The 27,056-nt window shown below is 57.9% G+C and overlaps 2 protein-coding genes across 2 annotated transcripts in view; one reads left to right on the forward strand and one right to left on the reverse strand.

Moving 5' to 3' along the window:
• LOC137365628 (semaphorin-3F-like) overlaps positions 1-585 on the reverse strand; it is a 15,873-nt gene extending 15,288 nt beyond the window's left edge. Inside the window, 1 exon segment of the mRNA XM_068028007.1 lies at positions 304-585. Within this exon segment, the coding sequence (XP_067884108.1) occupies positions 304-585 (282 nt within the window).
• A 2,759-nt stretch (positions 586-3,344) lies between these two features.
• Positions 3,345-23,279, forward strand: LOC137365629 (semaphorin-3F-like). Its single transcript, XM_068028008.1, has 12 exons — positions 3,345-3,456; positions 6,855-6,991; positions 7,522-7,635; positions 8,320-8,390; positions 10,195-10,339; positions 13,146-13,368; positions 13,589-13,677; positions 14,544-14,585; positions 15,824-15,981; positions 16,097-16,164; positions 16,769-16,902; positions 18,158-23,279. The coding sequence occupies exons 1-12, from the start codon at positions 3,381-3,383 to the stop codon at positions 18,506-18,508; spliced, it is 1,608 nt and encodes a 535-aa protein (XP_067884109.1). The 5' UTR covers positions 3,345-3,380; the 3' UTR covers positions 18,509-23,279.
• The last annotated feature ends 3,777 nt before the right edge of the window (positions 23,280-27,056 follow it).

A 27,056-nucleotide genomic window follows, 5' to 3' on the forward strand; every position in this document is an offset into this window, starting at 1 on the left:
TAGGGAGCTTTACTCTGTATCTAACCCCCGTGCTGTACCTGTCCTGGGGAGTGTTTGATGGGGGACAGTGTAGAGGGAGCTTTACTCTGTATCTAACCCCCGTGCTGTACCTGTCCTGGGGAGTGTTTGATGGGGGACAGTATAGAGGGAGCTTTACTCTGTATCTAATCCCCGTGCTGTACCTGTCCTGGGGAGTGTTTGATGGGGGACAGTGTAGAGGAGCTTTAGTTCCTAGCTGTACGATCTTGAAGTGTCGAGCAGGGGAAATTTCACAAGGTGAGGCTCGTCCTCCGTCAGTCTTGCCTTCAGTGAATTTATTTTTAAAACGTGGGAATCTGCGAGTGTCCCACTTCCTGTACAAGTGAGGTAATTCTGGGAAAAGCAACGCTCCCATCCTGCCGTGAGGCTTTTCCGTGTTGGATGTCCAGGAAGTCTGAGCTTGATGCGCTTCCTCTGGCAAGGAGCAGGAAACACGCAGTTCGTCACCTTGGGGAGGCCGAGGATGATGCACAGACGGTTGGCCGACTTCCTGTGATGCACAGTACGGTTGCCGACTTCCTGTGCTCTCTCAGCTGCGGCTCTCATTGCCACCTCTGAGTCAGTCACGCGGCCAAACCCGAGCACCGAAATTCAGCACTGCATGCCCAGGGGTGGTGCTGAGGGAGCGCTGCGCTGTCGGAGGGGCCACCTTTCAGGATGAGACGCTCAACTCTCGGCTCTGCCTGCCTGCTGAATTGGCTGTGAAGGATCCACAGCCACTGCTGGGGATGTGGCTGGGCGGAGTGGGGATTGGGGGGCTGGTGGTGGTCGGGGGGTGGAGTTCTCCCCAGTATCCTGGGGCCAATATATACCCCTCAACCAATATCACTGGAACGCATGATCTGGGTCATTATCACCATTGCTGTTCGTGGGAGCTTGCTGTGCGCAAATTGACTGCTGTGTTTCCAGATACAGAGAGAGACAAAGAGATGGAACACGCAGGCTGACAAAACAGCATCTGACGCTAATAGCTCAGGGCTTCAGCCTCTTGACAGCAGGCGAATCCCCCTCCTGGCTTGGCCTGCTCTGCCAGTGCAGGATATTTTGCGATGGAGACGCTCCCAATCCCCCGTTCGGCACTGAGAGGGTGGGGGTGTCCGCTGATGTCACCGAGGGCTTTGTCAGCCTGACTGATGTGGTGCCAACCTGCAGGGAGCCTTGCCAGCCTGCATTCCCCCACCACCCCCCCCCCTCCACCAACTGACCTCACCACATTGGCATTTTGCAGCTTGGCACCTGCTTACCGTCTGCTGTGAAAGGGGGCCAGCGCGCTGGGTGGGGGTGGGGGGGGGGGGAGGGGGCGTGTGGGGCGGGGTGGGGAGATGTGGCCCACGCTGGAAACCTTCATCCTTCCTCCCGGCCCCTCTGCTTGTGTGCAAGCCCCTCGCTGAGCCTGTTTGACAGCCTGACGAATGGGGCCAGGGCACATCAAAGCTTCGGAATTCCTTGCCGTTTATACCCTCTGTGAAGGACACACACACACACACACACACACATGGTTTCATTCTTTTTCCTCCTCCCTGAACCGTTCCGCATGAGCTGATAACGGGGCTATTCGACCAGGTGGTGCATCGCCGCCAAACCCTGGCCCGCCTGCCTGCGCACGTGCGGGCTTAAGGGCGGGACTGAGTGGGCCAGCGGGACTGGTCGGCCCTAGCTCCGCACAGCTCCCCGGGGGTGGTGGTGGTGGTGGGGGGGGGGGGTGGTGGGGAGATCTCCGGGATCTTGCTGTGCCTCGGTTCCTGGCTGCCTTCACCAGCTGAGCGCGGGATGGGAGGTGGGGGGTGGGGGAGGTGGGTGGGGAGCAGTGCAGCTCTGAAAAGAGGCCTCCGACTTCTGCCACGCTAGTGAGCACTTGTGGGGGGGGGGGGAGCACCTCCCCCTCTCCACCTCCCCTCCCCCCACTCACCCTCCTCCACCTCCCCTCCCCCCACTCACCCTCCCACCTTGCGAATGCTCCTCGAGAGATTTAAAAAGGATTTTAAAGCTGGGTTTCAACACGGTTCTCCGTGTGTTTCAGAGCTCGTACACACGGGACTGCGCCGCCCACTCAACTTCCTGCTCAACACCAGCGACTTCCGCATCCTGTTGATGGACCAGGATCAGGACCGGTTGTACGTGGGAACCCGGGAGTACGTGGTGGCCCTCGACCTGCACAACATCAATAAGGAGCCCCTCATCGTGAGTAGCCGGGGTTGCTGTCTCGAATGGGTGAAACCACGTCTTCTCTTGTCCATTCTCGGGAGGGGTGGCGCCCCTCCCTCGGCGCGGACCCTCCGACTCGGTAGTAACTTTCAGAAGGGGACTTGGGCGACACTCGAAAGGGGAAAAGCTTTTTTTTTTTTTGCAGGGTTATGGGGAATGAACAGAGGAGTGGGACTAAGTGAAGGAGCTGGGACGGATACAATGGGCCGAACGGTCACCGGACAGTCCTGCTAATATTCACCCTTGGTCCTGCAGATCCACTGGCAGCATCGAAGTCACAGCAGAATGAGTCGGATGGCTGGTAAAGGTCACAATGTGAGTGTTTGCCATCTTTGTTCTCCCTTCTCTCCACTCTATTTATTTACCCCTGCCCTCTCACTGGGCGCCTCTCCAGGGGGACACACTGTCATCCAGTGCTGCCCTCCACAGCTTTCTGGGGTGGGAGAGGGTCTCGTGGTTGCCCCCTTCCCCCGTTTCCATGTTTTTTTTCATTTCCCTCCTTCCCTCCTGTCTCCCAGGCGAGTGTGCAAACTACATCCGACTGATTGAACGCTGGAACCGAACGCACCTCTACACGTGCGGCACAGGCGCTTACAGCCCCGTCTGCGCCTTCGTCATCGAGGCTGGCGTTCTGAGGTAGGTGCAGCCAGGTTGTTGGGGGAGGGGGGGGGGGGGGGGAGAGGGGAGATGGTGTTGGATATTCGACTGTAGCGGGCATCGCGGTACTCTGAGCGTGACCTGGCCGGCCGCTCGTCGGGTGACTTCCCCCCCCCCCCACCTGGCCTCGGTGACCCTTGGTAACCACCCCCTGCCAAACTGGTCTTTGTGCTCCCTCCAGGATTACGTCTTCCGTCTTGTGCCGGGCCGGATGGAGTCCGGGAAGGGGAAATGCCCCTACAACCCCCAAGAGGAGAGTATGGCGGCTCTAGTCAGTGAGTGATCTTCAAGCTACACCCCCCCCCCCACCAAAACTCCCGTCGCGGTCCGTTACATCCTTCCCCAAGCCCCGGCGCGGCTCCCGTGTCCCGATATTCTCACTCTCTTTTAAAGTCCCCTTTCTCTCTTCCCTCCCTCCCTCTGGGATCTTCCGCAGACGGAATCTCTACGCGGAGTGCACATTGACTTTATGGGGATGGATGCTGCCTTATTCCGAAGTGTGGGAAAATCAGCCTGCGATCCGAACGGAGCAGTACGACTCGCGGTGGTTCGACGGTAAGAGAACACGAGACAGGTAGAAGAGAACCGGCAAATCCCTCAGCCACTGGAATAGTAATCAAGGGGAGAGGGACTGAGGGAGCGCCGCGCTGTGGGAGGGTCAGTACTGAGGAAGCGCCACGCTGTCGGAGGGTCAGTACTGAGGGAGCGCCGCGCTGTCGGAGGGTCAGTACTGAGGAGCGCCGCGCTGTCGGAGGGTCAGTACTGAGGGAGCACCAAACCGTCGGAGGGTCAGTACTGAGGGAGCACCAAACCGTCGGAGGGTCAGTACTGAGGGAGCACCAAACCGTCGGAGGGTCAGTACTGAGGGAGCGCCGCGCTGTGGGAGGGTCAGTACTGAGGGATTGCCGCACTGTGGGAGGGTCAGTACTGAGGGAGCGCCACACTGTCGGAGGGTCAGTACTGAGGAGCGCCGCACTGTGGGAGGGTCAGTACTGAGGGAGCGCCACACTGTCGGAGGGTCAGTACTGAGGGATTGCCGCACTGTGGGAGGGTCAGTACTGAGGGAGCGCCACACTGTGGGAGGGTCAGTACTGAGGGATTGCTGCGCAGTCGGAGGGTCAGTACTGAGGGATTGCCGCACTGTCGGAGGGTCAGTACTGAGGGATTGCCGCGCTGTCGGAGGGTCAGTACTGAGAGAGCGCCGCGCTGTCGGAGGGTCAGTACTGAGGAAGCGCCACGCTGTCGGAGGGTCAGTACTGAGGGAGCGCCGCGCTGTGGGAGGGTCAGTACTGAGAGAGCGCCGCACTGTCGGAGGGTCAGTACTGAGGGATTGCTGCGCTGTCGGAGGGTCAGTACTGAGGGAGCGCCGCGCTGTGGGAGGGTCAGTACTGAGGAAGCGCCACGCTGTCGGAGGGTCAGTACTGAGGGAGCGCCGCGCTGTCGGAGGGTCAGTACTGAGGAAGCGCCACGCTGTCGGAGGGTCAGTACTGAGGGAGCGCCAAACCCGTCGGAGGGTCAGTACTGAGGGAGCGCCGCGCTGTCGGAGGGTCAGTACTGAGGAGCGCCGCGCTGTCGGAGGGTCAGTACTGAGGGATTGCCGCACTGTCGGAGGGTCAGTACTGAGGAGAGCGCCGCGCTGTCGGAGGGTCAGTACTGAGGGAGCGCCGCGCTGTCGGAGGGTCAGTACTGAGGGATTGCCGCACTGTGGGAGGGTCAGTACTGAGAGAGCGCCGCACTGTCGGAGGGTCAGTACTGAGGGATTGCTGCGCAGTCGGAGGGTCAGTACTGAGGGATTGCCGCGCTGTCGGAGGGTCAGTACTGAGGGAGCGCCGCACTGTCGGAGGGTCAGTACTGAGGGATTGCCGCACTGTGGGAGGGTCAGTACTGAGAGAGCGCCGCACTGTCGGAGGGTCAGTACTGAGGGATTGCCGCGCTGTCGGAGGGTCAGTACTGAGGGATTGCCGCGCTGTCGGAGGGTCAGTACTGAGAGAGAGCGCCGCACTGTCGGAGGGTCAGTACTGAGGGAGCGCCGCACTGTCGGAGGGTCAGTACTGAGGAAGCGCCACGCTGTCGGAGGGTCAGTACTGAGGAGAGCGCCGCGCTGTCGGAGGTGGTCAGTACTGAGGAAGCGCCACGCTGTCGGAGGGTCAGTACTGAGGGAGCGCCGCGCTGTGGGAGGGTCAGTACTGAGAGAGCGCCGCACTGTCGGAGGGTCAGTACTGAGGAAGCGCCGCGCTGTGGGAGGGTCAGTACTGAGAGAGCGCCGCACTGTCGGAGGGTCAGTACTGAGGAAGCGCCACGCTGTCGGAGGGTCAGTACTGAGGGAGCGCCGCGCTGTGGAGGGTCAGTACTGAGGAAGCGCCACGCTGTCGGAGGGTCAGTACTGAGGGAGCGCCGCGCTGTCGGAGGGTCAGTACTGAGGAAGCGCCACGCTGTCGGAGGGTCAGTACTGAGGGAGCGCCAAACCGTCGGAGGGTCACTACTGAGGGAGCGCCGCGCTGTCGGAGGGTCAGTACTGAGGAGCGCACACACTGTCGGAGGGTCAGTACTGAGGGATTGTCGCACTGTGGGAGGGTCAGTACTGAGGGAGCATCGCACTGTCGGAGACTCAGTACTGAGGAAGCGCCGCACTGTCGGAGGGTCAGTACTGAGGAAGCGCCACACTGTCGGAGGGTCAGTACTGAGGGAGCGCCGGCGCTGTGGGAGGGTCAGTACTGAGGAAGCGCCACGCTGTCGGAGGGTCAGTACTGAGGAAGCGACGCGCTGTCGGAGGGTCAGTACTGAGGGAGCGCCAAACCGTCGGAGGGTCAGTACTGAGGGAGCGCCGCGCTGTCGGAGGGTCAGTACTGAGGAGCGCCAAACCGTCGGAGGGTCAGTACTGAGGGAGCGCCGCGCTGTCGGAGGGTCAGTACTGAGGGAGCGCCACACTGTCGGAGGGTCAGTACTGAGGGGAGCGCCACACTGTCGGAGGGTCAGTACTGAGGGAGCGCCGCACTGTCTGAGGGTCAGTACTGAGGAGCGCCACACTGTCGGAGGGTCAGTACTGAGGGAGCGCCGCACTGTCGGAGGGTCAGTACTGAGGGAGCGCCGCACTGTCGGAGGGTCAGTACTGAGGGAGCGCCACACTGTCGGAGGGTCAGTACTGAGGAAGCGCCGCACTGTCGGAGGGTCAGTACTGAGGGAGCGCCGCGCTGTCGGAGGGTCAGTACTGAGGGAGCACCAAACCGTCGGAGGGTCAGTACTGAGGGAGCACCAAACCGTCGGAGGGTCAGTACTGAGAGAGCGCCGCACTGTCGGAGGGTCAGTACTGAGGGAGCGCCGCACTGTCGGAGGGTCAGTACTGAGGAAGCGCCACGCTGTCGGAGGGTCAGTACTGAGGAGCGCCAAACCGTCGGAGGGTCAGTACTGAGGAGCGCCGCGCTGTGGGAGGGTCAGTACTGAGGAAGCGCCACGCTGTCGGAGGGTCAGTACTGAGGGAGCGCCAAAACCGTCGGAGGGTCAGTACTGAGGAGCGCCGCGCTGTCGGAGGGTCAGTACTGAGGGAGCGCCACACTGTCGGAGGGTCAGTACTGAGGGAGCGCCGCACTGTCGGAGGGTCAGTACTGAGGAGCGCCACACTGTCGGAGGGTCAGTACTGAGGGGAGCGCCACACTGTCGGAGTGTGTCAGTACTGAGGGAGCGCCGCACTGTCGCGAGGGTCAGTACTGAGGGAGCGCCGCACTGTCGGAGGGTCAGTACTGAGGGAGCGCCGCACTGTCGGAGGGTCAGTACTGAGGGAGCGCCGCACTGTCGGAGGGTCAGTACTGAGGGAGCGCCACACTGTCGGAGGGTCAGTACTGAGGGAGTGCCGCACTGTCGGAGGGTGTGATGTTTGTTGGGGTTGTCTTGGGTCAGTATAACAGTGCGAGTCCCGTTTCTCACCCCGCTGTTTTCCGGTCTCGGTGTTTTTGCAGATCCCATCTTTGTCCGCGCGCAGTTTATCCCAGACAACGCCGAACACAGCGATGATAAACTCTACTTCTTCTTCCGGGAGAAGTCCACCGAAGCCGGGAGCAGTCAGGTCTACTCCCGAGTCGGCCGGGTCTGCCTGGTGAGTTCAACCCCATCAGAGTGAATCTCCGCATCTTCCAGACAGCCGGAGGCCACTCGGCCCATCGTACCTGTGCTGGCTCTTTCAGAGAGCTATCTAATTCATCCCTGCTCTTTCCCCCATACCCCTGCACATTTCTCCCCTTCCAGTATTTCTCCAATTCCCCCTTTTGAAAGTTACTGTTGAATCTGCTTCCACGCCCTTTCAGGCAGCGCGTTCCAACTCACAACAACTCACTGCGTCAAAAACATTTTCCTCCTCTTCCCCCTCTGGTGCTTTTCCCGATTATCTTAAATCTGTGTCCCTCTGGTTACCGGCCGTCCTGCCACTGGGAACCATTTCTCCTGATTTAATCCCTTCCTGATTCTGAACGCCCCGATTAAATCTCCCCCTTAACCTTCTCTGCTCGCAGGAGAACAGTCCCAGCCTCTCCCGGTCTGTCGCGTCAACTGAAGGTCCCGGTTGGTTTATCGAGCTGCTGGGCGGTTCTGCGGCCTGTCTCTAACGCGGGTCCTTCCTTCCCTTCACAGAACGACAGTGGGGGCAAGCGCTCTCTGGTGAACAAGTGGACGAGTTTCCTCAAGGCGAGGCTGGTCTGCTCGGTCCGAGGGCAGGACGGGGTGGAGACGCACTTCGACCAGCTCAGTAAGTGCCCCTTTGCCTGCTTTCTCGTGTGGCTCCGGGTAGTGGCTGCACATGGACGGGAGGGATGGGGGAAGGTGTGACTGTCTGTCTAGTGTTTGGAAAATGGGATGTGGAGAATTTGGTCATTATTTACCCTGGAAGCTGATGTATATTTACTCTGTTTCTCTTTCTCTCCTTCTCTGCCTTCTTGCCACACCTCCCCTGTATCTTACACTCGCTGTGACTGTCTCGCTCCTCTCTGTCCCTCTCTCCCTCTGTCCCTCTCTGCCTCTCTACCTCGCTCGCTGTCTCCCCCTCTCTCCCTCCCTCGCTCGCTGTCTCCCTCCCTCTCTCCCTCCCTCGCTCGCTGTCTCCTCCCTCTCTCCCTCCCTCGCTCGCTGTCCCCCTCTCTCCCTCCCTCGCTCGCTCTCTCCCCTCTCTCCTCCCTCGCTCGCTCGCTCTCTCCCCCTCTCTCCCTCCCTCGCTCGCTCGCTCTCTCCCCCTCTCTCCCTCCTCGCTCGCTTCGCTCTCTCCCCCCTCTCTCCCTCCTCCCTCTCGCTCGCTCTCTCCCCCTCTCTCCCTCCCTCCCTCGCTCGCTCTCTCCCCCTCTCTCCCTCCCTCGCTCGCTCGCTCTCTCGCCCCTCTCTCCCTCCTCGCTCGCTGTCTCCCCCTCTCCCCCTCCCTCGCTCGCTGTCCCTCCCTCTAGGGATGTTTTCATTCAGCCAAGTCAAGACGAGAAGAATCCTCTGATTTTCGGTGTCTTCTCCACCTCGGGGTAAGTATTGAGCTCACGGCCCGAGCTTCCTGCTCCTACCTCCAGCAGAGTTCATTCCCCTCTGTCTGCGTGTCTCCCTCTCGCCCCCCCCTGTCTGCGTGTCTCCCTCTCGCCCCCCCCTGTCTGCGTGTCTCCCTCTCGCCCCCCCTGTCTGCGTGTCTCCCTCTCGCCCCCGCCTGTCTGCGTGTCTCCCTCTCGCCCCCCCCTGTCTGCGTGTCTCCCTCTCGCCCCCCTGTCTGCGTGTCCTCCCTCTCGCCCCCCCGTCTGCGTGTCTCCCTCTCGCCCCCCCCCCCGTCTGCTGTGTCTCTCCCTCTCGCCCCCCCTGTCTGCGTGTCTCCTCTCGCCCCCCCCTGTCTGCGTGTCTCCCTCTCGCCCCCCCCTGTCTGCGTGTCTCCCTCTCGCCCCCCCCTGTCTGCGTGTCTCCCTCTCGCCCCCCCCTGTCTGCGTGTCTCCTCTCGCCCCCCCCCCTGGTCTGCGTGTCTCCCTCTCGCCCCCCCTGTCTGGTGTCTCCCTCTCGCCCCCCCCTGTCTGCGTGTCTCCCTCTCGCCCCCCCCTGTCTGCGTGTCTCCCTCTCGCCCCCCCCTGTCTGCGGCGTCTCCCTCTCGCCCCCCCCCCTGTCTGCGTGTCTCATTCCCGCAACCTCTGTAACTCCTCCTGCCGCTACAACTCTCTGACACCTCTGCCCTCCTCCCAGAGTGATCAATATAATCCTGGGGCCAGGACTAAGTACTCTGGAGACATGAGTTCAAATCCCAGCCCGACAGGTGCTGGGGTTTTAAATTCACTTAATTCAATGAATCTGGAATAAAAAGCCAGTCCAGTAACGTTGAGGTTGGACCTATCATCGATGGTTGTCAAAACCCGGCTGGGTTCACTAATGTCCTTTCGTAATGGAAATCGTCTGTCCTTACCCGGTCTGGCTACGTGTGACTCCAGACCCACAGCAGTGGGGTTGGCTCTGAACGGCTCTCTGAAATGACTCAGCAGCCAAACTCATCAACACCTTCTCACGTTGCAGTTAGAGATGGCAGTGAACGCTAGCCTCCCAGCGACACCCAAGCCCCAGTAGCCAATTCGGAAAAAGTAATAATCCCGGCCTCTTGACCATCCCCCGATTCCCATCGCTCACCATTGGCCGTGCCTTCAGCTGTCTGGGTCTTAAGCTCTGGAATTCCCTCCCTAAACCTCTCCGCCTCTCTCTCTCTCCCCCTGTGTCTCTCCCACTCTCTCTCCCCCTGTGTCTCTGTCTCTCTCCCTGTCTGTCCATCTCTCCCTCTCTTCCCCCATGTCTCTGTGTGTGTCTCTCTCCCCTTGTGTCTCTGTCTCTCTCCCTGTCTCTCCCCCTGCTCGCTCTCTCCCCCATGTCTGTGTGTGTGTCTCTCTCTCCCCTTGTGTCTCTGTCTCTCTCCCTGTCTCTCCCCCTCTCGCTCTCTCCCCATGTCTCTGTGTCTCTCTCTCTCCCCTTGTGTCTCTCTCCCCGTCTCTCCCCCTCTCACCCCCGTGTCTCTGTCTCTCTCCCTGTCTCTCCCCTCTCCCCCCCCGTGTCTCTGTCTCTCTCCCTGTCTCTCCCCCTCTCGCTCTCCCCCCGTGTCTCTGTCTCTCTCCCTGTCTGTCCATCTCTCCTCCCTTCCCCCCCCCCCCCGTCTCTCTCTCTCGCTCTCCCCATGTGTCTCACTCTCCCCCCACCATGTTCTGTGTGTGTGTCTCTCTCTCCCCTGTGTGTGTGTGTGTGTCTCTCTCTCTCTCCCCCCCCCCCCCCACCCCACCAGTATCATTCTCACCCTCTTCCCTTTTCTCCGTCCAGTTCAGTGTTCCGAGGCTCTGCGGTCTGTGTCTACTCAATGGCCGACATTCGCACAGTGTTCAATGGTCCGTTTGCACACAAGGAGGGACTAAACTACCAGTGGGTGTCGTACTCGGGGAGAGTTCCTTATCCCAGACCAGGAGCGGTGAGTGTCTGACTGAACCTAAGTGGAATTACAGAGAAGATCGAGGGTACGAGCCCCACCCCTTCCCAGAGACCTCAGCCCCCATAATCTCGGCCGAACGTGCCGCAGTGCAGCACGGAGGGAGTGCTTGCAGTGTCGGAGGTGCCGTCTTCAGGTGAAGCATGAAACCCAGGCCCCGTTTGACACTCTCAGCTGAGCATAAAAGATCCCATTTGGACAAAGATCCGGAATGTTCTCTCTGGTGTCCTGGAGACAGATGATCTGGGTTGTTATTTTTTATTCTCCACGGGATGTGGGATTCGGTGCCAAGGCCAGAATTTGTTGCCCGTCCTAATTGCCCCTTTACAACTGATGTCTGCCTGGGCCGTTTCAGAGGGCAGTTCAGGGTCAACCACTTTGCTGTGGGTCTGGAGTCACATGTAGGCCAGACCGGGTAAGGATGGCAGATTTCCGTCTCTGGGGGTATTAAATCACGTTGCCGCTTGTGGATCCTGCTGTGCATATGGAGACCGGAACTGTGCACAGTGCTCCAAGTGTGGTCTAACTGTGGGATTATGGAGACTGGAAACTGTGCACAGCGCTCCAAGTGTGGTCGATCCAAGGGATATGGAGACCGGAACTGTGCACAGTGCTCCGAGTGTGGTCTAACCAAGGGGTATGGAGACCGGAACTGTGCACAGTGCTCCGAGTGTGGTCTAACCAAGGGATATGGAGACTGGAACTGTGCACAGTGCTCCGAGTGTGATCTAACCAAGGGGTATGGAGACCGGAACTGTGCACAGTGCTCCAGTGTGGTCTAACTAAGGGATATGGAGACTGGAACTGTGCACAGTGCTCGAGTGTGGTCTAACCAAGGGATATGGAGACTGGAACTGTGCACAGTGCTCAGAGTGTGGTCTAACCAAGGGATATGGAGACTGGAACTGTGTACAGTGCTCAGAGTGTGGTCTAACCAAGGGATATGGAGACTGGAACTGTGCACCAGTGCTCCGAATGTGATCTAACCAAGGATATGGAGACTGGAACTGTGCACAGTGCTCCGAGTGTGGTCTAACAAGGGATATGGAGACTGGAACTGTGCACAGTGCTCCGAGTGTGGTCTAACCAAGGTTCCATACAATTATACCGTATTTGTCTGCGATTGAAGGCCAGGGTTTGCTTTGCTTTTTTTTTTCTGGCCTTATTTAACCCGTGTCAGTAATTTGAGTGATTTCTGAGGAAGATTAGAGTCTTTGTGTTTCGGCTGCGTTTAACATGGGGAAATGCCTCCCTCTAGTGGCCAAATCATTCAGTGGCTCGAGAAGCTCGACACCCGTCCCAGGACAAAGCAGCCCGCTCGATCGGCACCCCATCCACAAACATTCACTCCCTACACCACCGACGCACAGTGGCAGCAGTGTGTACCATCTACAAGATGCACTGCAGCAACGCACCAAGGCTCTTTAGACAGCACCTTCCAAACTTGTGACCTCTACCAACTAGAAGGACAAGGGCAGCAGATACATGGGAACACCCAAGTTCCCCTCCAAGCCACACACCATCCTGACTTGGAACTATATCGGCCGTTCCTTCACTGTCGCTGGGTCAAAATCCTGGAACTCCCTCCCTAACAGCACTGTGGGTGTACCTACCCCACACGGACTGCAGCCGGTCAAGACATACGGTTTATCACAATGTGTTTGTGAGTGCAATTGCTGCGTTACCTGTTCAGTCTCGTATACTAAGGCAATGTGAAGTGTTGTGTGTTCTCACAACTGGGAGTCATCTTTCTTGTTTGCATTCCGAGGCACAGTGGGGAAACTCGGACTGGGGTCATGTTTCTTGCTGTGAATCGGCCTTCGCTCAGTGCCTCTTACTCACTGCTCAGAAGGTCACGGGTTCGCGAACCCCCTCCAAAGAGAACCTTGTGAGACTGACACTGTCGGAGGGTCAGTGCTGAGGGAACGCCGCGCTGTCGGAGGGTCAGTGCTGAGGGAACGCCGCGCTGTCGGAGGGTCAGTGCTGAGGGAGCGCCGCGCTGTCGGAGGGTCAGTGCTGAGGAGCGCCGCGCTGTCGGAGGGTCAGTGCTGAGGGAGCGCCGCGCTGTCGGAGGGTCAGTGCTGAGGGAGCGCCGCGCTGTCGGAGGGTCAGTGCTGAGGGAGCGCCGCGCTGTCGGAGGGTCAGTGCTGAGGGAGTGCCGCACTGTCAGAGGGTCAGTACTGAGGGAGCGCCGCGCTGTCGGAGAGTCAGTGCCGAGGGAGTGCCGCACTGTCGGAGGTGCCCTTTTTTAGGTCAGATGTTAAGCAAAGGCTACGCCTTCCCCCTCAGGTGGATGTTAAAGATCCCACGGCCACTATTGGAAGAAGAGTGGGGTTGGGGGGGGTGGCGGGCGGAGGGCGTTCTCCCCCGGGTGTTCTGGAGCTGATGGGTTTTCCCTCGAGCAACATGAGAGGAAAGAAAAGCAGACGACCCGGGTCGTTATCACGCTGCTGTGGGTGGGATCTTGCTGTGTGAAAATTGGTTTCCGCTTTTCCTACCCTTTACAACAGCGAGGGCGCAACAGTAAAAGTCCTTCATTGGCTGGGAGGCCGCTTTGGGACATATTGAGGTGGTGGGGGGGGGGGGAGAGGGGGAAGGCGCTAGAGAAATGGAAGGCCGTTTCCCTTCAAGTGCTGAAATCTCCGGCGTGGGACTTGTCCCGTCAAATCCCTGACCCCCCCGGGGGGGTGGGAGGGAGAGCGAGGGTGACGATGACGGAGGGTGGGCGGGGGAGGATGGCTGGACGTCCCGAGGCACCGTATAACTGTGGGATCTTTCTTTGTCACAGTGCCCGGGCGGCTCTTTCACTCCTGGGATGACGTCGACCAAAGATTATCCGGATGAGGTGACCCACTTTGCCCGGACGCACCCGCTCATGTACAACACGGTTTACCCCATTCACCAGCAGCCGCTGGTGATCAGGACCAACGTGGACTACAAGTTCACCACGATCGCAGTGGACCACGTGGATGCCGTCGACGGGCGCTACGAGGTGCTGTTTCTCGGGACAGGTAGGCTCCAAGAGTATGTCAACACCTCCCATAGACAGTGGTTGTTTCTTGGCTCCTTGCTGGGTTCCGTGCGTGCGTGCGGGGCCCAGGAACACACTGGGCGGCCCGTCGGGCAGTCTGTGGGGCGGGGTGGGGGGGGGGTGGTGGTGGGTGGAGCCACCAGAGCAACATCCAGTATAGCCTCACCATTAACGTTCTGCGCTCTGGCACTCCCTTTCAGACCGTGGAACAGTCCAGAAAGTCATCGTGCTGCCAAAGGACGACCGGGAGTTGGAGGAGCTCACGTTGGAGGAAGTGCAGGTGTTTCGGGTAAGGGGGACAGATTTGGGGTGGGATTTGCCCCTATAGTTTTTTTATTCAAAAAAAAAACATTCATGGGATGTGGGCGTCGCTGGCCAGGCCAGCATTTATTGCCCATCCCTAATTGCCCCTTGAGAAGGTGGTGGTGAGCTGCCTTCTTGAACCGCTGCAGTCTGTGTGGGTGTAGGTACACCCACAGTGCTGTTGGGAAGGGAGTTCCAGGATTTTGACCCAGTGACAGTGAAGGAACGGCCGATATAGTTCCGAGTCAGGATGGTGTGTGGCTTGGAGGGGAACTTGTAGGTGGTGGTGTTCCCGTGCGTCTGCTGCCCTTGTCCGTCTAGTTGGTAGAGGTCGCGGGTTTGGGCGGTGCTGTCGAAGGAGCCTCGGTGAGTTGCTGCAGTGCATCTTGTAGATGGTACACACTGCTGCCACTGTGCGTCAGTGGTGGATGGAGTGAATGTTTGTAGATGGGGTGCCAATCAAGCGGGCTGCTTTGTCCTGGACGGTGTCGAGCTTCTTGAGTGTTGTTGGAGCTGCACCCATCCAGGCAAGTGGAGAGTATTCCATCACACTCCTGACTTGTGCCTTGTAGATGGTGGACAGGATTTGGGGAGTCAGGAGGTGAGTTACTCTCCGCAGGATTCCCAGCCTCTGACCTGCTCTTGTAGCCACGGTATTTATATGGCTACTCCAGTTCAGTTTCAGAAAAGCCTCAGAACCCCTGGGTTAGAGAGAGAGGGGGAAATCAGCCAGGGATCCTGCTCCTGATCCCTGTCCTGTGAGCCCTGGGTGAGAGAGAAGGAAGGTGAGTGGGGAGCTACACTGAAAGTGCGAGAATGTAAATTTCTTAACGTGTTGACCTTGTTTTTCAGAAACCTGCGCCTGTGAAAACAATGAAAATCTCTTCCAAGAGGGTAAGAGGTGGCATTCCGGAATCTCGAGCTGGGATCTTGAGGGTTAATCAGGGAGACAGGAGGAAATAGCATTTCTCCCGAGCTGTTCACCTCCAGACGTCCCAAAGCACTTCACAGACAAGGGCGTACAATTTTTAAAGTGTGCTCACTATTGTAATTTACGAAAAGCAGCAGCCAATTGGGGTGCACAGCAAGAGTCCGCAAACCACAAACTGATAAAGACGAGATAATCTGTTTCACTGATGCCGTTTGAGCAACAAATATTGGCTACAGGACTGAGACACATGAGTCAGTGTCCAGATATCTCCCTGAGAGAGAGGGGACTGAGAGACACCAGTCAGTGTACAGATATCTCCCTGAGAGAGAGGGGACTGAGAGACACCAGTCAGTGTACAGATATCACCCTGAGAGAGAGGGGACTGAGAGACACCAGTCAGTGTACAGATATCTCTCTGAGAGAGAGGGGACTGAGAGATACCAGTCAGTGTACAGATATCACCCTGAGAGAGAGGGACTGAGAGACACCAGTCAGTGTACAGATATCACCCTGAGAGAGAGGGGACTGAGAGACACCAGTCAGTGTACAGATATCACGCTGAGAGAGAGGGACTGAGAGACACCAGTCAGTGTACAGATATCACCCTGAGAGAGAGGGGACTGAGAGACACCAGTCAGTGTACAGATATCTCCCTGAGAGAGAGGGACTGAGACACACCAGTCAGTGTACAGATATCACCCTGAGAGAGAGGGGACTGAGAGACACCAGTCAGTGTACAGATATCACCCTGAGAGAGAGGGACTGAGACACACCAGTCAGTGTACAGATATCACCCTGAGAGAGAGGGGACTGAGAGACACCAGTCAGTGTACATATATCTCCCTGAGAGAGAGGGACTGAGACACACCAGTCAGTGTACAGATATCACCCTGAGAGAGAGGGACTGAGAGATACCAGTCAGTGTACAGATATCACCCTGAGAGAGAGGGACTGAGAGACACCAGTCAGTGTACAGATATCACCCTGAGAGAGAGGGACTGAGACACACCAGTCAGTGTACAGATATCACCCTGAGAGAGAGGGGACTGAGAGACACCAGTCAGTGTTTAGATGTCTCCCTGAGAGAGAGGGACTGAGACACACCAGTCAGTGTACAGACACCAGTCCCTGTGCTATATTTCTTGGGGTGAGGTTATATCTTTGTCATTCCGATAACAATTCCCGCCTTTGCATCCTGCAGCAACAGCTCTACGTGTCCTCGGAGGTTGGCGTCACCCAGCTGACGCTGCACCGCTGCGCCAGGTACGGCCTGGGCTGTGCCGACTGCTGTCTGGCCCGCGACCCATACTGCGCCTGGGACGGCGAGGCCTGCTCCCGCTACACACCGGCCTCCAAACGGTAAGTGGCGCGCTCGCCCGGGGCAGCGGTGGGGGGGGCGGTGGGAGAGGGTTGCGCTGAGGTGTGGCTGCTCCAGTGCCTCACCGCTGTTTTCTCTTTGTGCTTGTGTCCGCAGGCGCAGTCGGAGGCAGGACGTTCGGCACGGTGACCCCCTGCGGCAGTGCCGGGGTTACAACATGAAAGGTGCGGGGGGGAGGGGCTGGGGAAACGCGCGGGGCGGAGGGACTGGTTCTCCGAGTGTGGTCTAACCAAGGGATATGGAGACTGGAACTGTGTACAGTGCTCCGAGTGTGGTGTAACCAAGGGATATGGAGACTGGAACTGTGCACAGTGCTCCGGGTGTGGTCTAACCAAGGTATATGGAGACTGGAACTGTGCACAGTGCTCCGGGTGTGGTCTAACCAAGGGATATGGAGACTGGAACTGTGCACAGTGCTCCGAGTGTGGTGTAACCAAGGTATATGGAGACCGGAACTGTACACAGTGCTCCGAGTATGATCTAATCAAGGTATATGGAGACTGGAACTATACACAGTGCTCCAAGTGTGATCTAACCAAGGGATATGGAGACTGGAACTGTACACAGTGCTCCGAGTGTGGTCTAACCAGGGGATATGGAGACTGGAACTGTACACAGTGCTCCAAGTGCGGTCTAACTAAGATATGCTCTATGTAATTTCTCAATGTTGCTCCAAGCTAACAGGATACTAACCCAAGTAGCCAGCAGAGGGGGATACAATTCCACCTGGACTTTATCCCACAGTGAATTCCTGATTTTCTCTTCCAGTCAGCAGGATGGTTTTGGATTCGGTGCAGTTTGGAGTGGAGGGGAGCAGCACCTTCCTGGAGTGTCGTCCCCAATCGCCCCGAGCAACCACCAAATGGCTGGTCCAGAGCGAGCGCTCGGCTCGCAGGAAGCTGGTAAGAAGCGTTTACACTTGGCAAGGCCCAACCTTTTCACTCAGTGTCTGTCTGTCTCTCTCTCTCTCTCTCTCTCTCTCTCTCAACCCCTCCGCTAACTCACTCCCCGGAGGCAGGAGGCCCTGCCTTTGAGCCCTCATTCCAGAGACCCAGGCCAACATTCCCTGGTGCATTTCTGAGGGAGCGCCGCACTGTCGGAGGGTCAGTACTGAGGGAGCGCCGCGCTGTCGGAGGGTCAGTACTGAGGGAGCGCCGCGCTGTCGGAGGGTCAGTACTGAGGGAGCGCCGCGCTGTCGGAGGGTCAGTACTGAGGGAGCGCCGCGCTGTCGGAGGGTCAGTACTGAGGGAGCGCCGCGCTGTCGGAGGGTCAGTACTGAGGGAGCGCCTCACTGTCGGAGGGTCAGTACCGAGGGAGCGCCGCGCTGTCGGAGGGTCAGTACTGAGGGAGCGCCGCACTGTCGGAGGGTCAGTACTGAGGGAGCGCCGCACTGTCGGAGCGTCAGTACTGAGTGAGCGCCGCACTGTCGGAGCGTCAGTACTGAGGGAGCGCCGCGCTGTCGGAGGGTCAGTACTGAGGGAGCGCCTCACTGTCGGAGGGTCAGTACCGAGGGAGCGCCGCGCTGTCGGAGGGTCAGTACTGAGTGAGCGCCGCACTGTCGGAGCGTCAGTACTGAGTGAGCGCCGCGCTGTCGGAGGGTCAGTACCGAGGGAGCGCCGCGCTGTCGGAGGGTCAGTACCGAGGGAGCGCCGCGCTGTCGGAGGGTCAGTACCGAGGGAGCGCCGCACTGTCGGAGGGTCAGTACCGAGGGAGCGCCGCACTGTCGGAGGGTCAGTACCGAGGGAGCGCCTCACTGTCGGAGGGTCAGTACCGAGGGAGCGCCTCACTGTCGGAGGGTCAGTACCGAGGGAGCGCCGCACTGTCGGAGGGTCAGTACCGAGGGAGCGCCGCACTGTCGGAGGGTCAGTACCGAGGGAGCACCGCGCTGTCCACAATCAACATTACTCAAACAGATTATGCTCATTATCGGTTTTGTGGGATCTTGCCGTGCACAAATTGGCTGCCGTACATCAATGATCACACTAAAGGCGCTTTGGAATGTCCCGAGGTGGTGAACGGCCCTGGGGCAATGTGAGCTCTTCCATTTTGTTATTTTTTTTGCACCTGCGGTGCCTGTAAAGGGCCGCAGCAGCCTGTCGCACGGCTTGAGCGGCGTCTGCCTGGACCGCGCCCTAAAGTATCTTCCTTCTGCCACAGCTGCGCCGGGACAAGCGGTTCCTGAAGACTGAGCACGGGCTGATGATCCGATCCCTGGAGCTACAGGACAGCGCCATCTACCACTGCGTGACCACGGAGAACGGCTTCAGCCACACCACCGGGAGGGTGGACCTGCGCGTCCTCCCGAGGGCAGCAGTGGACGCCGTGTCTTCGGGTCCCGGACGCGGCTCTCCCCAGCCCCGCTCGCCGGGGGAGACCCGGCCTGGGCTTGAGGATGGCCAAGGGGTCCAGGCCGGAGCCATCAGCCGATATTGCGAGGACTACTGGGCTCGGATCAGGCACCCTCCGAGGCCAAAGCGGACCAGCCGGGACGGAGGGCAGCGAGGCTAGCTGAAAATGGGACTGGCCTCGGGTCTGTCCTGCGTTCTGCTGATGGAGATGGGTTAAGGAGTGAGCGGAGACAACAGTCTGCCCTCGCGGGCCGTCCCTCTCCCCTTTCCCTCTTCACCTCCCCGCCCCCCCACCCCCCACCCCCCACACCCGGCCGCAGCCCCACCTCCGGTTATCTCCCCTCCCCGAGTGTCCGCCGACTGCAATCCAGAGCTGGCTGAGCGGGATAAAGTGATTCGCCGCACGTCCCCTAACCCGGGCTCGAAGTGTCCGTCATATAAAGTGCAGTCGACTATGGGAGGCGGCGCACACCCGGGAACCCTTCTATCCCACTTCCAATCTGCTACCCACAACCCCCCCCCCCCCCCCCCCCCACCGCCCCTACCGCCCGGCCTAACTGAGAGCCACTTGGACTGTGGCTACCCTCAGCACGGGCTGGACGGCGGAACCCGGGAATCCATCCCGCTCACGTGACGCCGGATGGGCGCGTCAGTAGATCCGGCCTTTTGCCCTCTTTTTTTTTTTTTGCCCCCTTCCTGTCATTGGACCTTTCTGTAAATTTTACATTCACGGCAGAGGTGCTCGGAAACATTCTTTCAATGTTTTTTTTTTTGGCAAACCCCGCAGCATGTAAAGGGCCGCAGCAGCCAGCTCCCCTTGCGCGCGTATGCGACGGCCTGACTTCCTTCAGAGATGGTTGCGAGTGGGCCGGTGGGCTCCTCACCGCTAGCTTCGCTCCAGGGGGCCCGCCGGACTTGAACTTAGATGATGTTTCCGGTAGCTCTCTCCGCCTGTGGACCAAGGGTTCGGAATACGTATTTCTGCCGGCCCTGCATCTGCCGTCAGCTTCCACGGAGGTGCCTGTCGAGGCCCGAGGGGCAGGTGTCACTGGACTTTGTGTGGGATTGGCAGACGTGAGGCCCCACTGTGTAACTGAACCCTGGCTGAAGTGATTTTTTTTCCTGCTGCTGTATTTATTCAGAATTGTATATAGTTCCTTGAGATTCACGTGGAGGTGTGCAGTTGTAATGCTGAAGATTACATGGGTGGTTGTCTTCACACACAGTTGTACGACTGCTGTAGCGTCTGAATGGGACACCGGGTGAGACTTGGCTTTCTGTCCTTCTCCCAATGGAAGTATGCGGGTCAAACAAGGTTAGCAAATGAAACACGTCTCCACGTATGCCCCACGCAAACACGACATTCCCCTTTCCACAACGACTGGCATTTAGATAGCGCCTGTAACGTCATGAAATATCCCAAGGTGCTTCACAGGAATAGACGATTTGACCCCCGAGCCGCGCCAGGAGATATCAGGGACGGGCGACCGAAAGCTCAGTCAAAGAGGTCGGTTTTAAGCAGCGTCTTAAAGGAGGAGAGAGAGAGAGAGGCGGAGAGGTTTAGGGAAGGGAATTCCAGAGGTTGGGGCCCCCAGGCAGCTGAAGGCACGGCCGCCAATGGTGGAGCGATGGGAATCGGGAGATGGGCAAGAGGCCGGAATTGGAGGAGCGCAGAGATCTCGGAGGGTTGTAGGGGCTGGAGGAGGTTACAGAGATGGGGAGGGTTGTCGGGGCTGGAGGAGGTTACAGAGATAGGGAGGGTTGTCAGGGCTGGAGGAGGTTACAGAGATAGGGAGGGTTGTAGGGGTTGGAGTAGGTTACAGAGATGGGGAGGGTTGTCGGGGCTGGAGGAGGTTACAGAGATGTGAGGGTTGTAGGGGCTGGAGGAGGTTACAGAGATGTGAGGGTTGTAGGGGCTGGAGGAGGGTTGTAGGGACTGGAGGAGGTTACAGAGATAGGGAGGGTTGTAGAGGCTGGAGGAGGTTACAGAGAGGGAGGGTTGTAGGGACTGGAGGAGATGGGAGGGCGGTGAGGAGAGCCTCGGAGTTGGCGTGGGTGAGGGTGAGGGTTTCCTCGCTGGGGGCAGAGCCGGGTGATGTTTGAGTTGGAAATTAGTGGTGTTAATTTCACTATAAAGGTGGTGGTGCTGGGTCTTGTACACGGATTTATGTGCATTGATCTTTGAAGGTGACGGGACATATTGAGAGAGTGGTCAGTAAAGCGTACGGGATCTTGGGCTTCAATAAAGAGAGGCATTGAGTACAAAAGCTGTGCTGAACCTTGATCATTCTCTGGTTAGGCTACGACTGGAGTATTATGTGCAGTTCTGGTCACCACACTTTAGGAAGGAGGTGAGGATTCTCGAGAGGGTGCGGAGGAGATTTACCAGAATGGTTCCAGGGATGGGGGATTTTCGCTACGAGGTTAGGTTGGAGAATCTGGGGTTGTTCTCCCCGGAGCAAAGGAGATTGAGGGGAGATTTGATGGAGGTTTACAAGATTCTGACGGGTTTAGATAAGGTAGATAAAAACTGTTCCCATTAGCTGACGGTACAAGGACTCTGGGACACAGATGGGGGCGGGGGGGGGGAATGCGGGGAAGAACCTTTTTGTAACGCAGCGGTTTCCCCATTCTGTGCGGGCGTCACGGGAGGGTCAGTACTGAGGGAGCGCCGCACTGTCGACAGGGTCAGTACTGAGGGAGCGCCGCACTGTCGACAGGGTCAGTACTGAGGGAGCGCCGCACTGTCGGAGGGTCAGTACTGAGGGAGCGCCGCACTGTCGGAGGGTCAGTACTGAGGGAACGCCGCCCTGTTGGAGGGTCAGTACTGAGGGAGCGCCGCACTGTCGGCGGGTCAGTACTGAGGGAGCGCCGCACTGTCGGCGGGTCAGTACTGAGGGAGCGCCGCACTGTCGGAGGGTCAGTACTGAGGGAGCGCCGCACTGTCGGAGGGTCAGTACTGAGGGAGCGCCGCACTGTCGGAGGGTCAGTACTGAGGGAGCGTCATACTGAGGGAGCCCCGCGCTGTCGGAGGTTCAGTCTTTAGGACGAGACATTAAACTGAGGCCCCCGTCTGACCCCTCCGAGTGAAAGATCCCACAACCACTATTGGAAGAGGAGTGGAGGGTGGGAGTTCTCCCCAGTGCCCTGGGGAGAATTTAACCCTTGTCCAACGTCAGTGAAAACAGATGATGTGGGTCATTTATCATATTGCTGCTTCTGGCAGCTTGCTGTGCAGTACAGTGACTGCCACGTCCCCTGTGTTAACAACAGTGGCTGCAATTCAGAAAAAAAAAGTATTTTATTGTTTGTAAAAGAGCTTTGGGACGTCACGATCATAAAGGGAGTGCAGGATTACAGCTCTCTATTTACAGTTTTACTGAACAGTAACTTTCCCCGAGGTGGGGGCAGCTGTCATGCAATATTTAACCGTCAGGAACAAACGACTTCAAACAGAAAGTGGCTGAGCGTAGAGTTGCTGCGAGACAAATGGTTTGTTGTCCAGGGCGTTGCTTTTCAAAATATGCCCTCCTTGCCTTTCAGGATACGGCTGTGACTGTGTGTGTGTGTTTGTTTGTTTTTTTGTGTGTTGCACAAGCCTGTGACAGACTGTTTATTAAATTTAAGTAAAGACATTTTTAACAAAATAAAACAAATAAATTGGGGTGTGATGCCTCTCTTAGGTTCTTTGGCTCATGCTTAGCTTAGATCTCGGCTTTGCTCTCTCCTGATCTCTGGGCACCACACTTGTCACAACCTTGGAGAGGATGCGGAGGGAGATCTACGTTCAGTAAAACTGGAGAATGTGGGATTGTTCTCAAAACAGAGAAGGTTAAGAGGAGATTTACTCGAGATGTTCCAAATTCTTGTAATCCCACTCCCCTCCTGCTCTTTTTTTTCCCCGTAACCCTGCAACTTCCTCCCTTCCAGTCTTTCTCCAATTCCCCCTTTTGAAAGTTACTATTGAATCTGCTTCCACCGCCCTTTCAGGCAGCGCGTTCCAGATCCCAACAACTCACTGTGTCAAAAAACATTCTCCTCCTCTCCCCCCTCTGGTTCTTTTCCCGATTATTTTCAATCCGTATCCCTCTGGTTACCGACCCTCCCGCCACTGGGAACAGTTTCTCCTTATTCACTCTATCGAAACCCTTTGTGATTTTTGAACGCCCCGATTAAATCTCCCCCTTAACCTTCTCCGCTCTCGTAAACCGAACGCGGAGAAAAGCAAACCCCCAGGTCAATTTCTGACCTGGCGGGGGGGGCGGGGGTGCCTGCGTGAAGTTTGCCCACGATTGACCTGGAGAGACCTGCAGTCGTCCTCCGCCTCGCACAACCAGCCCCCTCTGTTCCGTCGTCCGGCTTCTCGGCCCCCATTGTGTTTGTCCGCGAGGCGGAATTTTTCCCCTTTTCAGCCAGCAACTCGACAACGATCGCCGTCCTTCCGCTGGTCGGGAGCACCCCCTCCGCCGTGGCTCTCTGCCACCTCCGCCGTGGCTCCCGTGCATTTTGCGAAGTTGACGACCGATTTCCCCTCGCAACAAAGCCAACATTGCATGCGCCTTCCTCACCACGTGCTGCATTTGCATAGCAACTTCCTGTGATACGTGTACCAGGACACCCAGATCCCTCTGTACAGCACAGTTCTGCAATCTCTCTCCATTTAAATAATACACTGCTTTTCTCTCCTTCCTGCCAAAGTGGACAAGTTCACATTTGCTCACGTTATACCCCAGCTGCCAAACTTTTGCCCACTCAATTAACCCATCTAAATCTCTTTGTAGACTCTACATCCTCTCGGCAACTTAATTTCCCTCCGACCTCTATCTGTGCTCATCTGTTACCCCCGATACCGGGTGCTCTTGTGTAGTAACCTGTGATGTGGCTCCGGATGGAATGCCTTTCGGAAATCTAAGTACATCACATCCACAGGTTCCCCTTGATCAGCCTTGCTTGTTACTTCCTCAAAGAACTCCAATAAATTATTCAAACACAATTCCCTTTCACAACCATGTTGATTCTGTTTGATTGTATTATGATTTTGTAAATGTCCTGCTATTACTTCCTTCATAATGGATTCTAGCATTTTCCCAATGACAGATGTTAGGCGAACTAGTCTACAGTTTTCTGCTTTCTGGCTAACTCCTTTCTTGCATAGAGATTAGGGTTGGGGAGGGGGGGGATACTGGAGAACGGACACGATCACAGAGACGGCACTCAACTCCATCAGGAAATGTTAAAGGACAGACAACAGGGAGCAGAGGTAAAGGTACTTAAAGATTTTCCCCCAATAACGGGTTGGCTATGGCTGAGGGGGTCAAACCCGCACCTGCCCAGTGGGAAGGTTGTGGGATTAAGCCCCCACTCTGGCGATGCCAGTGCCATGGTCCCCGTGCCTGCTCTGAGGGAGTGCTGCATTGTCGGAGAGTCAGGACTGAGGGAGTGCTGCATTGTCGGAGAGTCAGGACTGAGGGAGCGCCGCACTGTCGGAGGGTCAGTACTGAGGGAGCGCCGCACTGTCAGAGGGTCAGTACTGAGGGAGCGCCGCACTGTCGGAGGGTCAGTACTGAGGGAGCGCCGCACTGTCGGAGGGTCAGTACTGAGGGAGCGCCGCACTGTCGGAGGGTCAGTACTGAGGGAGCGCCGCACTGTCAGAGGGTCAGTACTGAGGGAGCGCCGCACTGTCAGAGGGTCAGTACTGAGGGAGCGCCGCACTGTCGGAGGGTCAGTACTGAGGGAGCGCCGCACTGTCGGAGGGTCAGTACTGAGGGAGCGCCGCACTGTTGGAGGGGCAGTACTGAGCGAGCGCCGCACTGTCGGAGGGTCAGTACTGAGGGAGCGCCGCGCTGTCGGAGGGTCAGTACTGAGGGAGCGCCGCACTGTGGGAGGGTCAGTAGTGAGGGAGCGCCGCACTGTCGGAGGGTCAGTACTGAGGGAGCGCCGCTCTGTCGGAGGGTCAGAACTGAGGGAGCGCCGCACTGTGGGAGGGTCAGTAGTGAGAGAGCGCCGCACTGTCGGAGGGTCAGTACTGAGGGAACGCCGCACTGTCGGAGGGTCAGTACTGAGGGAGCGCCGCACTGTCGGAGGGTCAGTACTGAGGGAGCGCCGCACTGTCGGAGGGTCAGTACTGAGGGAGCGCCGCACTGTTGGAGGGGCAGTACTGAGGGAGCGCCGCACTGTCGGAGGGTCAGTACTGAGGGAGTGCCGCACTGTCGGAGTGTCAGTACTGAGGGAGTGCTGCACTGTCGGAGGGTCAGTACTGAGGGAGTGCTGCACTGTCGGAGGGTCAGTACTGAGGGAGCGCTGCACTGTGGGAGGGTCAGTACTGAGGGAAAGCCGCACTGTAGGAGTGTCAGTACTGAGGGAGACCCGCACTGTCGGAGTGTCAGTACTGAGGGAGCGCCGCACTGTCGGAGGGTCAGTAGTGAGGGAGTGCCGCGCCGTCGGAGGGTCAGTAGTGAGGGAGCGCCACACTGTCGGAGGGTCAGTAGTGAGAGAGCGCCGCGATGTCGGAGGGTCAGTACTGAGGGAGCGCCGCGCTGTCGGAGGGTCAGTACTGAGGGAGCGCCGCACTGTCGGAGGGTCACTACAAAAAAAAACATTTGATCTGGTTGCCATCGCGTTGCGGTTTGTGGGATCTTGCTGTGCCCGCATCGGCCCCCGACCTGGCAACAGTGCCCGCTCTTTAGCGTTTCGGAGTTGCAGTGCGCTGGGCCACGGCGGGGAAGTGAGAGACTTGGTGAAACTGTGCGGTCTCCCCTCCGTGCCGAAAATTTCCGAGTTCCTCCTGCCTCTCCGTCAGTCGGTTCCAGACTCCAGACAACCCCTCTTCCCTCCTCCCTGCATCACCCCCCCCCCCTCCCTGCAGTCCTCTGCCCTCGCCATTCTCACCCTCAGCCCGGCCACGAACAAACTCCGGAAAATCGCTGATTTGGAAACAGGCTCTGCTTTAATCCAGAGACACATTAAAACTCTGTCATGTCTCAGTGTCAGCTCCTTGTATACGTGTGGGAGAGAGAGTGACATGTATCTGAAAATGCTTGTGCCGCTCTCTCCGTGTGAGAGTGACGTGTGTCTTAATTTGTAGCACGTTCTCTTGGTTCAGGCCCCCTGTTGCCCCTAGCGATCGGGTTCGGGGGGCGGGGGTGGTCTGGCAATCACCGAGGCCCCTAAAATGCAGGCAAGACCTGGCATGGTGGAATCCTCATTCTTGTATCTGCGAGGACCCCCCCCACCCCCCCGCCTGTACTATCTGAAGGGCTCGGGGGTGGGGGCGGGCGTTCCAAACAAATTTATAAGGGTCGGGAGTCAAATTACAAGCTGGAGCCAACAGCAGGGCCAGGCTGAACCTTGAGCCAGTTTGCAGCCTGTTAGACAGGAACAGAAGGAGGCTCATTCAGCTCTCCCCCCCCCCCCCCCACCCGCCCCTACTCCGCGCCTCGATCCTACCAAATGAGAGTCAGATGATTAACTTGGGAGGTTACAGATTTGGAAGGTTTTAAAAGGACACTTCCTCCGCCAGGGCCGGGACGGGGGGGCAGGGGGTCAGCACGTGAAGGGTTAATACCCGCGTGGCGTGCCACAGGGAGATTGCTGACCCCTGCTCTCTGCCCGGGACAAAGAAAGTCTTTTGTTTCACAGTCCTGTGATTATCGAACTGAAATTCCGTTCGTGCTGTGTTCCGTGGGCACAGACAAGAGGGGTTTTATTGACCCACGTGCAACCAGTCATCGGCATCTCGTGACCAGCCGGAACCGATGCTCGAGGCCGCCCTGTCCGGTCAGGGATATTCACTCTCTCGGAGTTTACCTCCCACGCCAATCCCCCACCTCCTCTCCGCTCCTGGAGGTGCCCGGGGTTCCCACAGGCATCAGCCATCCCACACAGCCTCTCCCGAGGGTCCAGGCCATTCAGCTGTGCAAGGCCTCGCTTCCGAGCGTGGACGCACACTCGGACGCGTGGACGCACACTCGGACGCCTGCAGCGGCGGTGATCGGGACCAGGAGTCTGGGTACTCAGTGTTGCGGTCAGGTGAGAAGGGGGTCTAGGGGTTCCCTCTCGGCCTTTGCCTGGTTTAACCGTAACAGAATTGAGAACTCCAAGTTGGCAGCAGGTTAGTCATGTGACTAACCACTCCTGCGTTTGTGGATTTCAAAGCACTCGGCGGGCGGGGCGTAGTGCTGGCTCTTTACCCCCGACAAGGTGTGGAATCGCCATTGCCCAGCCCAATCTCTCTTAGTTGAATCAGTGAGCAATTCCTTTGCCTCTCCGAGCACTGACTCTTAGTATGCAAATGTCCTTCCAGCCCAAGTGATCTCTTTAAACAAGTCATTTCTCCACTCCAGCAACAGTTAATGTTCATTTGTCAAAATTACTATGCCTCAGTCTTGGCAGGTGGGGGGGGGTTTGCATACTGGGGGGACAGGGACCTGGAGACTCGGGAACAGGAGCCTGGATAATCAGTCAAAGCCAAATACTGCAGATGCTGAAAATCTGAAATAAAACCAAGAAGTGCTGGAAATACTCAGCAGGTCTGGCAGCAACTGTGGAGAGAGAAGCAGAGTTAACGTTTTGACTGACGTTCCCCCTCCGGCGAGGGCAGTAAGGGAGGGCAAAAGGGGCTTAATTGAAAGGCAGATTCTGCACACCTTCCAAACTTTAGTCAGCTGAAACCTTACTCTGTCCTTTTTCCCCCCCCCCCCCACCTCCCT

This window comes from Heterodontus francisci, unplaced genomic scaffold, assembly GCF_036365525.1.
Source record: "Heterodontus francisci isolate sHetFra1 unplaced genomic scaffold, sHetFra1.hap1 HAP1_SCAFFOLD_1663, whole genome shotgun sequence".
Taxonomy (NCBI): Eukaryota; Metazoa; Chordata; class Chondrichthyes; order Heterodontiformes; family Heterodontidae; genus Heterodontus; species Heterodontus francisci.